General features: G+C 32.2%; 1 protein-coding gene across 1 annotated transcript in view; it reads left to right on the top strand.

Annotated features, from left to right (window-relative positions):
- The window catches only part of LOC126890618 (protein KIAA0100), a 219107-nt gene that overhangs the window by 10517 nt on the left and 192454 nt on the right, over window positions 1-16136 (top strand). The window contains exons 5-8 of the mRNA XM_050659702.1: window positions 6349-6510; window positions 9871-10101; window positions 12515-12857; window positions 14341-14620. Of these exons, the coding sequence (XP_050515659.1) occupies window positions 6349-6510; window positions 9871-10101; window positions 12515-12857; window positions 14341-14620 (1016 nt within the window). The remainder of the gene's footprint in view (window positions 1-6348; window positions 6511-9870; window positions 10102-12514; window positions 12858-14340; window positions 14621-16136) is intronic.

The following is a 16136-nucleotide window of genomic DNA, read 5'->3' on the forward strand; positions in this document are numbered from 1 at the left end:
TGATTACATTTCTCTATAAGATTTTATCTTGAGCCATACCAATATCAAATCCCCTTTACTGATATGTCCTGTCTTTCTCCCAGGTCTTTTTTGGTCTTCCTCTCCTACTTCTCTCAGGAACTTGTAAATCAGCAATTCTTCATGTGATGACGTAATTGATGATTTTTTTAAATGAGAATGGGGGTCGTGTGCAAACTTATTTGAAAGGTTATTCAATTCTCTATTCAGTAGGTAATATAAACATTAACATAATTATTTATACAGGGTGCCCAAAAAACTTTTTTTTTGAATTAAATCAATTTACACAAAAGAAGATTGTTATGTTCTATTTTATCTCTTTATTTAGATTGATTAGCAAATTCTTAATTTAATTAATTAGTCAATTACTTTAATCACTGCCCCTGTAAAACAAAACTAAATTCAAATTAAATATTCCAATAAATTTTATTCTCAGGGCCAATTTTGTATTTGATACAATACCTATGATTTGTGGCTTCTAGTATTTCTAGTTGCTTACTTCTTCCAGGATGGAAAAACATTCAATATCATATAAATGTAATATATTATTCATTTACCAAATAAGACGTGTACATATGATTTAAAAAATACTAAATTTTACTTTGTTGCAACAATTTCTTACTTAATAAATCAAACTTTAATTCTGATATCTCTTTGTTTTAACAAAAAAAAAATTATTTAAATAAATTATTATTTTCTCATACTAAATTTAATAAAATTTACTTTTATTCATTTGAATTGAATTCTTAAATTTTAAATGACTAACTGCGTTATAGTAATGTTCAATAAACAAATAAGCAAATATGGTTCTGATATAAACAAATTCTCTCCATTCCGACAAATGATTTGACTAACCTTTTTGTTTCTTCACTTCCTCTTTTTCCGAATTGCGTAGTCCTCGATTCTCCCAACGTACTCTCTGGATGTTGCGAAAAGGTCCTTCTTGTCCAAACTGCTTTCAAAACAACACACAGGACTTGCTGGAATTCTCTTACTCAATTTTCTCCTTGCTCGATATCTTGTGCAAATAGATATCAATTAGCTACTCGTTCTAGACAAAACAAAGGAATCTCCCTCGGATCAGGAAAATTAACTTTTCAACCGGTCGACAATTTGGTTTCAACTTGATTCTGCTCGCAAAGGCCGATCACACCACTATACACTGATTTCTCACTTTTGAAAATTGGACTGCTCTCACCAGATATCCATTCTACAGTGACCCACTTTTCTCTCGCAAATTCAGACTCCAACTTTCTTATCCCTTCTACCGATCTTTTCCACCCAATCAAAAACAAGCATCTCTCACCTTTCATACCCATTTCTTAGGAAACAAATATTTTTCTATATAACTTTCCAATTGTAAGAGCGCCTAACCTTTGGATCGAAAGTTCCGAATGGTAGTGAGTTCGAATCTCACCAGGGTCAGGAATTTTTTCATTTATTATAAATTAATAAATGAAAATAGTTTCTGTCCTTGTTTGATCGGTACTCACCGGAGGGACCGCAGACGTTCGGATACAATTAGCGTCTCTTTGCAAAGACAATGACGTCGACTTTGCAAAGTAACAAGACACTTACTCAACACACACACTACCCATTACACCTGAGTTAGTGATAAGTTATACAATTACATGGCTAAAGGTTCTAGTTCTAAACCAAGGCCAGAATCAGAAAAAAAAACTTTCCAATTTGTCAAATTTTAAGAAATATCCTAATTAGTTTTCCTACATGCTACTTTTACTTCTAAAAACTAAAACAATGTGTTTACCATCATTAAACCTTCCCGGAAACATTTTAAAAAACATTATTGTTCTCGCCAAACGATATGTCCACTTTCTAATCCCGAATTGTTTGTTAGTGTACCAATACCAATTCATTTCGACGAATCATTATCACTAATCGTTTTCACTTTCCCGAAACACTGTTTGATAGCTAAATTAGATTGGGATGAGAATCTATGATCTTATGGTCTTTGATATAAATTTATTTTTTTTAATGATGAACTATAATTTTTTTGAATTTCTTCAAAAAAAAAACAATTCTACAACAGTATGTAATTTATTTAATTCAAAATAATGTAACAAAAGAGAAATCTTGGACGACCGCCGTATAACAGTAAACACCTCGAGAATGACGTCATCGAATGATCTAGGCCTCGGCGGAAAGGAGGAGGAACTTCTCGAACATACGACCCGTAGGCGGAACACGCTGATAGCTAGAGATGGGCGTCGATTGTTCCAGAATAACAACTGGGTATAAATACGGGCATATTTGTAAATACAGTTTAGTCTTAAGCCAAAGTTTGTAAAGTAAACTTGTATAAATAAATAATAAAGTCGTAAATAAATACGAACCGCTAGTTTTATTGTAATTATAAGTAATTACAATAGTCACGTTACAATAAAAACAAAACGAGATCTTTTGTAATTTTATTTTCCTCGTGGATTTTTTAATACAAAATACATTTTATTGCTGTCAGAAAAGAGAAAAAAATATTATTTGAGAAATAAACATTGCATTTCGCTTAAATTCAATAATCAAGCTGCCACCTACTTACCTGCCTCTTGGCAATTTAAACATTTAATTTATGCGAGAAGCAATGTCTATTTGCGAAACATTCGAAAGGAAAGTACTGAGGAGAATACTAGGACCTGTGAGGGAAAACGGAATCTTCAGAAGTCGATACAACAACGAGCTTTATCAACATTATACGGAACACCCCTGTCAGACTTCATTAGAATACAACGATTGCAATAGGCCAGACATGTGATAAGAATGGAAGAGGATAGGCTACCAAAAAGAGCACTGAATGCTAGAATGCAGGGAGAGAGACCGCTTGGAAAGCCAAGAAAGCGCTGGGAAGACACAGTAAACAGCGACTCACAAGCCCTTTTAGGAGCCCGTGTATGGAGAAGAGCAGCCACAAGGGTAGAGACAAGCAAGGGTAGAGGCAAAAATAAAGGAGGGCAAGGCTCAATTTGGGCTGTAGTGCCGTAGAAGAAGAAGAAGAATGTCTATTTGTGAAATAAAGATTTTTTCTGATTTCTGAGAGAAGTAAAATGTATTTTGAATTAAATAAACTATATACATTCTTCTTTCTGTGGCAGTTAATTTAATTAAAAAACATTTTTGTTGGATACTCTTTATAAATAATTATGTTAATGTTTGAATAGAGAATTGAATAGCCTTTTAAATGAGTTAGCACAAGACCCCTATTCTCGTTTAAGAAAATCATCGATTATGTCATCACAGCCGAGATGGACGACGTCACTAGTATGATATATACCTACGCCAAAAAATCCTGATTTAAAAATAAAAAGAGTATTGGAAGGAACAAAAGAAGTAAAACTATTGATTCTTTTGTTGAGTACCATTTCTCGCGGTTTATCATTGACTGATATTTTAAATATTTTTTCAGAATATAAATTGAATAGTATCATAATAGTAAAAATGGTATACATTTTTATTGAATAGTATCATATCTATTTCCTCTGATTTTATTATCTAAATATATCTAATTCCCATTTATATCAATATCTTTTGTATTTGTATGATAGCGTATTGATTTTTTAATTTGATTTATATAAGTTTTCTAGTACTCAGTACCAGTACATATAATATATTTTCAAGTGAACGTTGACACAACCAACCAGATTTTTATATTATGTTTCATTTAAATTTTTTTCAGTAAATAAATTAGATATTATCGAATCTACTTCCTGTGATTGTATTATTTATAGCTATTTCCTTTATTTGTATGGTAATTTGGATTTTTGACTAAGGTTAATAAGTTTAGTAATCTGGAACACTTTTCTAATATTCGTCAAAATAAACAGTATCAGAATGACCATGAACTGGCACGCGCGATTTGTATTTGTTATGTTTGCCTCACTTTTCATTTACTTTGCTCATTATTACTACTATTTAGTAAATAATTATATAGTTAATAAAAATTGGATGCAAGAAGCTCACGATATAAATAGGTGGAAAATTTGACGAGAGGCCTACTTTCAGCAGTAGACAAATATGTATAGGCCAATTTATTACTAGTATAAAAATGGTCTGGAAAATTATTTATTCTAAATGGGAAATAAGCCACAATTTAACTAAAAAAATGATTTTATTAACGTTTCGACGTCCAAATCGGATGTTGTCAAAATACAAAATATTTTTGGTACATCCGATTTGGACGTCGAAACGTTAATAAAATCATTTTTTTAGTTAAATTGTATCTTATTTCCCATTTAGAATAAAATATTTTGTATTTTGACAACGACATCCGATTTGGACTTCGAAACGTTAATAAAATAATTTTTTTTACTTAAATTGTGGCTTATTTCCCATTTAGAATAAAATATTTTGTATTTTTACAACGACATCGGATTTGGACGTCGAAACGTTAATAAAATCATTTTTTTAGTTAAATTGTGGCTTATTTCCCATTTAGAATAGTTAATTACAAAAATATCACAAGGAAATAGCTTCAGAACAACATTAAGAAACCGGTCTGGAAAATGGTTCAAACAACTGAGGAGAAAGTTTAAAAAGTCCTGAACATCATTTTCGCTCATTTGGAAATGAACAGAATAATGTTGTTTGAAGAAGCATTAGAAAATATGATCAAAAGTTTAATAAAGTGGCCCCAAGTAAAAATGTAATTTTAGCTAATATGTTAGATCAAAAGCAAAATTTCTTCTGGTCATCGAAGATCAGTTTTCACCAGAAATAATCAAAGATGCTAGCAGTTGCCGCTAGGACATCTATGCCATTTCGTTCGTTGCAATCCGTGACTGCACGCCGAGATTTGTTTTGGTTGAATCAGAGAGAGCAGCATATGTGCCTCCTGATGAGAGACTAATAAGTTTCGAAACCGGTAGAGGTGCTTGCTGCACTCTCTGATTGGACTAGAATATGGAAATTGAAAATGGTTATTCATTTTTGAATCAAAGATGCGTTATTCAAATATATTGGTGGTTATTTTTACAGAATTTAAATTAAATAACGATTAAACGTTACAGGCAAACTTTTCGTACAGCGAAAAAGACTCTAATTATCATCCAGTGGTCTTTTAGAGCTCGTGCTTCCTGAAATACACTCTTATAATCGTATTGGTCCTGCATTAGGATTTAGCTGCGCATACTTACATCTCGGTATTGTCTTCTACATTGTATTGCCAATTAATTCTTGGTCTGCCTCGGAGACGCCTTATTTATGTTTTTTCCTGATATACTATTTTTGCACATATGTCCCTGGGCATTATTATGAACCTTTTTGCCTTTAAAGTGTTGGCATGGGGGTATGGTTTGAAAACATTTTTGTGAATCGAAGCTATGGTACAATTATTTTATTTTTAAATTAAATATACATATTAAGTACAATTCAAAGAATATTTAGAAAAAAATTCAATCCAAAATATTGAAAAATAAGCCATTGGTGCCAAATTTTGACAGGCAGCGCACAAAAAATGGATTTTGCGGTGGACATCAGAACTCGTCACTAGATCATACGAAACAAAAAATTCAAAAAGATTTAATTAGCTTATGAGTTTCACGAGGTCACAACGTCGAGTTTTTTTATTTGTAATGATTTTTGAATTTTTGGAATCTCTCAGAAATCAAAAAAATGAAATTTTTGATAAAAATCTAAAATAAAATCTAAAATAAAAAACAGATCTATTATTGTTGAACAAAAAATAAGCAAAAAAAGAAAAATATCTCGACGTTGTTACCTCATGAAATGTCTAAAGAAAATCTGTGCAAAATATCACGTAGATCGGTCGAGTAGTTTTTCAGTTACAATATCCACCGCATTTGAAAAAGCAGTTTTGAGAAAAATGCCTTTAAAGTTTTGACAACTGCATCTTCATCTCCTTATTTGTCTGCCAAATCGTAAAGTGATACACATTGGAATACGTTTTTTGTATCGAGGAGTAATCTACAAGAGAGAAGGCGAACAGTTGTTTAACGTTTCTCACGAAGGTAGGGATATTCAACACGCTGTATCTCTGTTAATTTTACTCCGATTATTTTGAAATTTTCAGAGTATTCTTGAAAGTATGCACTTTTATTTGAAATAATAAAAAAAATTAATCATTTAATTAAACAAATGCTTCATCCAATCATTTAAAATCAGTCTCATTATGTATTTATTCATTATATTAGTTAAATAATTTTGAAAATATGTGCAGTTTATCGATATGTTTAATAATACATAAAAACGTAATGAATAATTATGACACTATTATATTTTGTAGATTGATATGTTGATTGAAAATATTGTTTTTTTAAATTATATTCAGTATTATATTATATTTTTTTTTTAATTTTTTAGAAATTGCATATAAAAATGTCACAGAGTAGTGCCGTTATAAACGGAGCATTTTATAACATAGCTCATGACCCCAACAAGATAAGTAGGAAGTCTTCAATAGTGTACGAACATTATTGTAAAGAAGACGATATTTTCCAAAGATTTAGGCCTATTATTCCAAAGGTAAGTGTATTTTATGAAATCAGATTAAATTAAATCAAGTTAAAAGATAATAATCTTGCAGTTCGTTCAAAGAGCGTCATAAACATCGTTACCGGTTTCGTTTCAAGCTCCTTAGCTTTCTTCAGAGACTGCATATGTTATAGTTGATGTGATAAATCCGGTCTGTATTAATAATTACCGGTAAATATTAATAGTAACCGTGGCAGCTGGTCAATGTGATTAATAATGCCTTTATAATATAAGTTTTAACAATTAAACAGAATTTATCAATAAAAAACTCAACTAGACACCTTATAAGTAAAAACAAACTCATACACACGCATTAGGCTTTAAGTTACTAGATTATAATTACTTGTTTTTATAGGAATGGCACTTGTGGCACTTAGAATTACAAAGAACGCTTATTTTTTGAAGTTATACTTCTTTGGGCGCGTTGGTAGTAAATTTATATGTGCGCGAATTCATCAAAAGTCTTGGTCCTGGGCGCAGCTTGAACGTTATACGTCCTCTGATTGGTTAATTACAATGGCCTGTCAACAATTGTTCAATATGTCGGTTATTTTATTAATACGTCAATGGTTATGGGTAAACAAATTGTGTGTATATTAGTTTTTATTGTTGTGAGGACAGAGACAAACAGCAAGTTTATAATAATTGTAGTGACTCCTTAAATAGTTTTTAAAAGCAACAGGTACGTACCTAATTGTAAATGTTTCAGTATTGTAATAAAAAATTACATACATATTTGGAAAATGTACCTAGCTAATAGTAGGTAATGCTTTGATTTACATAATTTGATTACCAACAAAATTTCTACCAATCTTCATCTAATATATTGCTTTTTTAGTCTATATTTTGTTGTATTTTAATATTTTAATTCCACAGGAACCAAACTTATTTGATTAAACTAAGAGAATAAGCAACTGTCAAAAAAGTTTAAAACGTTTAGTTGCTATATCTTCCCACATCATTCATATGTCTCGGTAGCTAAATTGTGCGTGCGGTGAGTACAAAATCTAACAACCTGATAGACGCAGGTTCAATCCCCAATGCAAATTTTTATTTTTTTTTATTTTTTATACATTTTATGATTGTAAGTATATTTATTATATTTTTTTTCAGAAAATACGTATTTAGGTAAAAGTTTTGTCAACAATTATTGTTCAAAAATCATTTCTTTGTTTCATTTTTCAATATGTTTGTGTGTGTTTTATTCTTTTATTTTTTTAATTTTTGGTATTGTTTTAATAAAATTTTTTGGAAAGTAGTAAGTATTAAAATTAGTTTAGCATTTAAATAAAATATAAATAAACTGTTTAATTAAAGTATATTGATTTTGTTGAAATCATATAATAGAAGTATAACTTCTTACGTGCGTACAAAGTACACACATTCTTTTTTGCGTTTGCAGCGTTTTTAATTGCATTGGCCACACAATTGCAGTGGCGGAATCCTTGACTGCCTAAATTCGAATCTTTGCGAACGCATTCAATGAGACTTATGTGAGTATCAGGCGCTTCATTGACTGAAATAAGTGTTATAGCTTTTCATCTATAACAGAAATAATAATGGCAATAATGTTTCGGCTATTGGTCTTAGCTCTATCAACTTCTGGAATTCGCACTCAAACACTTTGACCTACTTTTTCAACAGGGAATCTATCATTGGAATGCTTTAGCATTCTGTCAGATTCTTTTAAAAATGACTGTTTAACAAGATCCTGAGTCTCCTGAATTTTCTTTTGAAGTTTTGTCAATTGCAGTGCTATCTTCTTCGTCTCCCTCATATGCTTTAACGCCAATAGTGGCATTGTCTTCCTCACTTACAGCAATTATCGCCCACGCATTACGTTCCATTGGGCTGTTAGTGTTACCTTTATCTCTAATATTCGCTAACTGTGAATCCTCGGTTGTACTGTTGAGTTTCATATCACCACGTTCAGCGTCATCAGAATGATCTGCTATTATCGCTTCTAAATCTTCATCTGATTTCGCATAAAGTACCAGGAGGTAAGGATGGTTTTAATCCTGCTTTAGCCTTATGTATTTAATACATTAAATAGTGTATTACACAGTGGTCGACTACAGTTTGACTAACACTGTGGGTGGAATGCCCTATGCGCCGTATTTAGCTTTGGTAAGTCGCAGTGACTAATAAACCTCCCTACACTCCGCAAGCTTCTACGCACCTAACGGTATTAAAATTTATCACATTTACCGTTCTAATCCGAGAATTACATATTAATAATTACCGGTCGATGTGATTAATTCTGGCATATTTATTACTTTTACCTAGCTATTCGGTTTGTACATATTAATAATAACCGGCAATTATTAATAATTTCCAATTAATCATACTTACTGTAACATATATATGACTATCTCTGGACGAACTGTAACAAATCCGACTCCTAGTATTGAATTACAACAAAATAACATGATATGGATGCCGTGGCGACATCTGCATAAAACAATTCAAAGTTTTATTCTAATAAAATTAAAAATAATATTAAAAATAAAACTTTTATTGAGACCAAGTTTCTGGTAACGCCTTCGTGGTTTCCATTATTTACAAACCAACCGAATGCCGAAATCAAAGAAGGCCAGCGTGGCAAAATTCCAACAAAAACTTGGTCCAGTATTCGCGGTGTGCAAGTACTTGGAAAGGGAAACGAGAAACGACCGTGCGCGAGTCGCGTAGAAATATTGCAACTATCTTAAATAATTCATATTGTCAATTGAAATTGTCAAATTGACGTATTTTTCATACCTTCTGTCATTGACGCAGAAAAATTATATATTGCTCCACAATATTGATATGATATGCAATTATTATATAAAGGTAAATTTAATTAATTGTATTTTGCTTGCAGTACTGCATTTTAATAACTGATTTTATTTACTACATACAATTGTTTACGTTTGTTAAACATAACCTGCATCTTATTTTTTCTTCTTATTATTTTTTTGGACTATGGTCTTGACAATTATCCAGCAACCAGGACTAATATAATTGGCCAATATAATTAAAAGTGCGAATAAAAGTACAGAGCGTAGAAATAGAGGTCGCTTTGCCGAACTTGCACGGTCCCAATACTCAGTTACGAGTAAGACTAATAGAAAATAATAATTTCGCTGATTTATGAGGTAAAACCTTGATAGAGACGTTCAACGAAAACTCCCTTTCTTTTTTCAACGAAAAAAGGGCCTAAAGGCCCTTTTTGAAACACTTTGTTTTATTTAAATTTAAATATAGAAAATGCTTAAATTAAAGTCCTTATATACTTGTGAGCAAATACTCTTGTTTGATGTATATACTTAATAGAATTATCGAAATTTATTACATATAAATTTTTTTTAGAATTGCTCATTGTACATTGATGATACTTCCTTAACTGGTGTCAAAGATAGTGGCCACATAGAATATAATTCGTCGCTTAAATCGTTGGCTCTTAATTATCGTTCAGTGTTTCCGGATGATAAAAATGGAGATTCTTCTTCGATGATTTTTAATTTTTATTTAACAGACTTGTTGTTGCTTAATAGCAAGGAAAAACTCTTGGAGTTAAAACATCTTAACGTTGACGCTAAGGTAAGTCGATTTTTGTTTTATTTGACATTTTTTTTCCCTAGAATTCGCAGATTGTTATAAAATATTGTAATTTGTGTATAGGTATATGTTATCTGAATATTCTTCTTCTTCTTCTTCTTCTTTTATATAGGCAGTACTGCCTGTTTTTCTTCAACGGTGCCTTTCATTCTGCCCCTAAGTTGTCATTCCATCTTTTCCTTGGGCGTCCTATACTTCTCCTGCCTAAAGGTGACTTGTCTCTGGCTATTCTTACTATCCTTGATTCAGACATCCTGCTTATGTGCTCATTCCACTCTTCTTTTCTGTTCTTTACCCAGGAATTTATATTGTCTACTCCACATATGCGTCTGATTTCCTCACTTCTTACCCTATCCTGTAGTCCTTTTCCAGCAATCCTTCTTAAGATCTTCATTTCGTTGGTTTCCAGATGTCGTCGTGTTTTGCTTGTATCTGGTCTTGTTTCGGCCGTGTAAGTCATAACTGGCCTAATAACTGACTTATATATATTCGGGCCTTTGTTTCCAATCTTAGGTGTTTGTTTTTCCAAATTGTGTCGTTTAGGCATCCGGCCGTTCTACTGGCTTTAATTATTTGGTCTTTTACCTCTTCTTCGATATTGTTGTCGGCTGATAGATTAATTCCCAGATATTTGAAAGTCATTACTTGTTGTATAATTTGATTGTATAACTCCAATTTGCATCTTATTGGTTCTTTGGCAATTACTAAGCTTTTTGTTTTTTGGACTGATATTTTCATATTCATTTCTTTTGCGTTAATGTTGAACTCGTGCAATAATCTTTGTAGGTCGTCTTCGCACTCTGCTACTAACACGGTGTCATCAGCGTAAAAGAGTATTTTTATCTCTCTATTGCCCATTTTGTACCCTCTTTTTTTCTTCACTTGTTTTATTATTGCATCCAATATTATCCAATATTATCCAATATATAAATTATCTGAATATTAAATAAAAAAATTGGTATTATGTGCTTATTTCCATTGTGATGGGAAATGAGCTAATATCATAAAGTTAAGTACCTATGTCAGAAATTGGAAGTCTTTCTCTGATGTTGTGGTGTATACTTTTTTTACTTCATTTTTTGTGTCTTCTTTCTGGAAGTTCTAGTTGATAAGTTTTGCGAGTATGTACTGAAATAATCTCTTCTTCAGTTTGTAGTGAGTATTTTCTGTCATTTCGCGTGAAAACTTTTTTTAAGTTGTTTAGCGAATGGTCCGCCTTTTTCTACTGGTTTTTTCACCCATTTTCCTGTTTCTGGTCTTCCGTTGGGATTGTATAATTCTGGCTTCATAAGGTCCTTGTAGCCTTCCATAACGAGTAGTCAGTGGCTTGGGTGGCATCTAGTGTTTGTAAGTATTCCTGAAAAATTGCATTTTTTCTGCCATTATCAATTTTTTAGTTCTTTTGTGCTTTATTGAGGTCTGTTTTACTCTGGGGTGACAAATATAAGTTTGATTTTTTTAAATGGGAAAGTACATCATGTAACACCTCATTTAAAAGCTCTTAAAAAATCTGATTTCAAAAATCTATAATACTTTAATCCTGTTTGAGAGCGTAGGCGCAAAATTTTGGTCGAATTCTTTCTAAATGCAATCATTTTTTTTTTCGAATCCTGAAAAAACTAATAAATATTTTTGAAAAATTTAAACGCAGAATGAAATATTACAGTATTCTCGATGGTCCAAAATCCCTGAGAACTCCTATAATGTTTATTTTAATAAGTCACAGTGATGCAAAAAGATAAAATTTAGTGTGATTTTTAATTTCAAATATATCATTCAAAAGAAACTTTTTGTTTATTCTAAGGGACTGTCAGCCATCGGTAATAATCTAATCTTTCATTCTGCGTTGAAATTTTTCAAAAATACTTATTAGTTTTCTCAGAATTCGAAAAAAATAAATGCGTTTTCGATCTCAAAAAGGATTAAAGTGTTATACATTTTTGAAATCAGTATTTTAAGAGCTTGTAACTGAGGTGTCACATGATGTACTTTACCATTTAAAAAAATCAAAGTTATGCCTGTCACCTGAAGAGGGATCGCGTAAAGTTCGAAACGTTGATGCTATAATATACTATGCTTAGTTTAAAAATCGACCTGTCCGAGCGTTTTGCTTATATTCTTAAAATAAACAAGTTAACAGGGGGGGGGCAACACTTATTCCACCGCACTGTATATTGTATCGGAACAGTTTTACTGCTTCCAGTACAACTCTGTTAAAATGTTTTGTTTTATTGTTGTGTCGCTCCTTTTTGTAAGTATTCTTTTTGTAAGTTTAAAGTATTTTTCGTTTATTACTTTCACTAGCGCACTCATCATTGTATCAATCTGTAATCAATCTGTAGCAACTGTAGGCAACTGTATTAATCATATGTAATAAATCTATCCTTTCTTTTAGCTGAAAAATTTTATTTTGAACGTATACTTACAACAAGACTATCTGCTCGTTACTTACGATCACAGCATAATACATAAATGGGTGCGAACGAACTTTCCGCAGAGCAACCCCAAGTTTCAACCAATGAAATTGGAACGTTCAGAGAACGTTATGAAACCGTCGAAAGATATGAGAATTTTTGTAAAGAAGAGCACGTTTTTAGAGAAGATTATCGAGAAACTTTGTATTCATTTTTGTGCGGAGTTCAGTCAAGTTTTAGCTGTGGTGAGGATAAAGAATCAGAATTCTTCCATTGGTTTTAATAAAGTTAGACTGTTGTTGGACCAATATCAAGAAACCAGAGGTAAGGGTTTGTTAACATAATATTTATATACTCACCGGCAAAATTAACCGCCCACCTTAAAAATTGGTTATTTTTGATGTCCCGAATTTCCTAAACCTGTTGTCCGATTTAAGTGATTTTTTAAATAATATGTTTATAGCCCTATTCTTTAACAATATCGCTGTAATAATATTTTTGTAAACAGGTAAATTTTCATTGTATACCGGGTGTACCAATCAAACTGTGTTTTTTTCTCAAAGTTCGCATCACCCTGTATATTCTAGCATTTATAAAATACTGAAATTAAAACCTAACTATACCTTTATGTTTTCTCAACATTCTGTTTTTTGATTCATTCACTTTTGACTATAAAAATGTTAGGTACTTTAACAACTAGCCATGTTTTTCATTAATACAGGGTGTTTTTAAATAAGTATGGCAAACTTCAAGGGGTAATTCTGCATGAAAAAATAATGACAGTTTGATTTATAAACATATGCTCACAAATGCTTCGTTTCCGAGATGGGGGTGTTAAAATTTTTCTTACAAACTGACGATGTATTTATTGCTTAAAAACCGGCATATTTATGTTTCGTGGACCTTAAGAAAGAATTTGACAGGGTTAAATTAAAGGACGTTATCTGTTTGTTATACTCAAGAGAGATAGCTCTAGGAATAATTAAAACGATCGAAAACATCTACCAGAACAACACAATAAAAGTAAAAGTGGAAGATGAACTAACTGACCCAATTGAAGCCGGCAATGGGATAAGACAGAGGGATTCCTTGAGCCCTTTATTGTTCAACCTGATCATGGACGAAATAATAAAAAAAGCAAGAACTAAAAAAGGATATTAATTGGGAGAAAAACAACTTAAAATAATCTGCTATGCAGACGATACAATACTAATCTCTCAAAGTGAAAATGATTTACAACGTATGCTGCACCAATTTAACATAACCGCCAGAAAATTAAACATGTTAATTTCCCAAAAAAAAAAAACAAAATGCATGGTTATAACACCAAATCCAATTAGATGTAAATTGGAGATGGAAGGTCAGATAAAAGAACAAGTGATGGAGTTTAAATATCTAGGCATCACTCCAGTAAGACTCCATGGGACAGAGCTAGAAGTACAGACGGAGGTGCAAAGTGAATAACATTAATAACTGGGTAAGAAACAGAAGAATAGAATGGAATGCCCACATAAGCCGAATGACAACAAATAGAGCAGTAAGGACAGCGAGAGACGGTTCCCAATAGGAAGACGATCAGTGGGAAGACCACGAAAACGATGGAACGACATCTTACTAGAGGCACATTGAAAAAACAGACAGTCATGTCTATACAAAAAGAAGAAGAAGAAGAAGAAAACCGGTTGAGATAGGCAAATGAAATTTGGTGGGTTTTAAGACGTAGTTATTGCACATTTTTGACATACAATTAGGAATTTTATTTTCACTATTGGCGCGCATACGGGTAATATGACTTTTTATCTATTAGGTACATTCTTCAAATCATATCTTCCAAATCTTATACTGAGGGACCGACACTGGACAGTAGAAGTTTTGGTTGAATCTTTATGGTGGTCGTTCAAGGAATGGGGTCCTATGACGAATCCTTCGAAAGTAATGCACATATGGGGCACTCCGTTGTATCTAGGTATGGGAATAGTTAAATTTACCACCTCCCAAAATCAGGAGATAAAAATGGAATCTCTATTGGATACTGTACAGCTGGAATGGTCTTTGGAACTAGCTGATCATGTACTGATGGCACTAAGGTTAGATATATTTTTATACATTGAAGAGTGCGCTAAGAACCGGCAAAATAACGCAAAAGATGGAAAACATAATACGTTGTGAAATAAAAAGAGATGACACTAATAGAGGTGGGAAATTATCGATACAAACCTATAAATTTACATTACATTAGCACTATTGATAGTTTCCACCTTTAGACGTCAGCTTAAGGCTGTGGTCTCCAATAGACGTTGTAGGCTGCGTACAGCGTTACGCGGTAGGAAAATTGTTCATTTTCGTTACTTTTAATAAACTTTGAAGTACAAAAACAATCTTTCAACCGAAAATAGTTAAAAAAGAGTAATCCTAAAACAAATTCAAATTATATATATAAATTCGGGTTCAAAACGTCCTCCGACGTTGTCCGATGCCTTGTTGCCAATATCTTCTATCATTGCAGTTTTCATCTTCTAATCCTCGTACACTCATTGATCGCCTTACTCCTTGTATCCATGTCGTTCTTGGCCTTCCTCTTTTTCTGTTTTCTGTGGGTATCCATTTCATAATTTTCTTTGGCAGTCTTTCCTCCCCCATTCTCTGAACATGTCCGTACCACGTTAATTGTTTCTTCTCAATACATTCTACAACCGTTTCCTGTAAATTCACTCTTCGCTTTACTTCCTCATTTCTAACCCGGTCCAATCTCGATGTTCTACTTGCTCTTCTTAGGGCGTCCATCTCAGTAGCTTCTAACAAATTCAAATTCAAATTACGAGGTGAATTTAAGTGACCACCGACTTAGCCGGTTGTCTCCAATGCGAATATAAATAAAAACATTTTAATTATATTAGTAATTTTTTAATCCACAATTAAATAATTATTGATGAAGAATAAATTCTACTATGATTTGAAACATCATGTTTTTCGACGCCACATGTATAATTTTGACTGATGTCAACTAGCCACGTATAAGAACACGCTTTATTTCGTACTATCTCACAACTTAATATATTTTCCATCTTTTGCGTTATTTTGCCGGTTCTAAGCGCACTCATCACTGTATAATCTTTATTATAAACAAATAGTTATAATATAAAGTGAATCAAAAGTCTTTATACGTCTAATTATCTCTTAAATGGATGGTCTGAATTGTACAAAAATCGGAATACGCCTATTCTGCAATATGGATATTTCAAATTTGATGCTTGTAATGTTATTTTTTTTATATCGTAAATCACATTGATCTTTTAAATACAACACTCTGTAGCAGTGGCGGCTGGTCAGGGTCGGCAGTGCCGACCCACACATTTATGGACACATTATAGATTTTTTTAAATATTTAATTTAATCAGAGTTTATTCGTAGGTGATATTCGTTTCTGTGAAATAAAAAAAAATATCTGTGAGATAATACAGACTAAATTTTATTCATTGTTTTTAAAAGAATTCGATCGATCCATACGTTACGTGATCCCTGTGCGCTGTGCGTAAGAGACTTTTCAAAAATGATCTTATAGCCATGCACCCGATTGCGATTGTGTGTTTTCGGCAAGCCGTC

Source organism: Diabrotica virgifera, chromosome 8 (genome assembly GCF_917563875.1).
Source record: "Diabrotica virgifera virgifera chromosome 8, PGI_DIABVI_V3a".
Lineage (NCBI taxonomy): Eukaryota > Metazoa > Arthropoda > Insecta > Coleoptera > Chrysomelidae > Diabrotica > Diabrotica virgifera.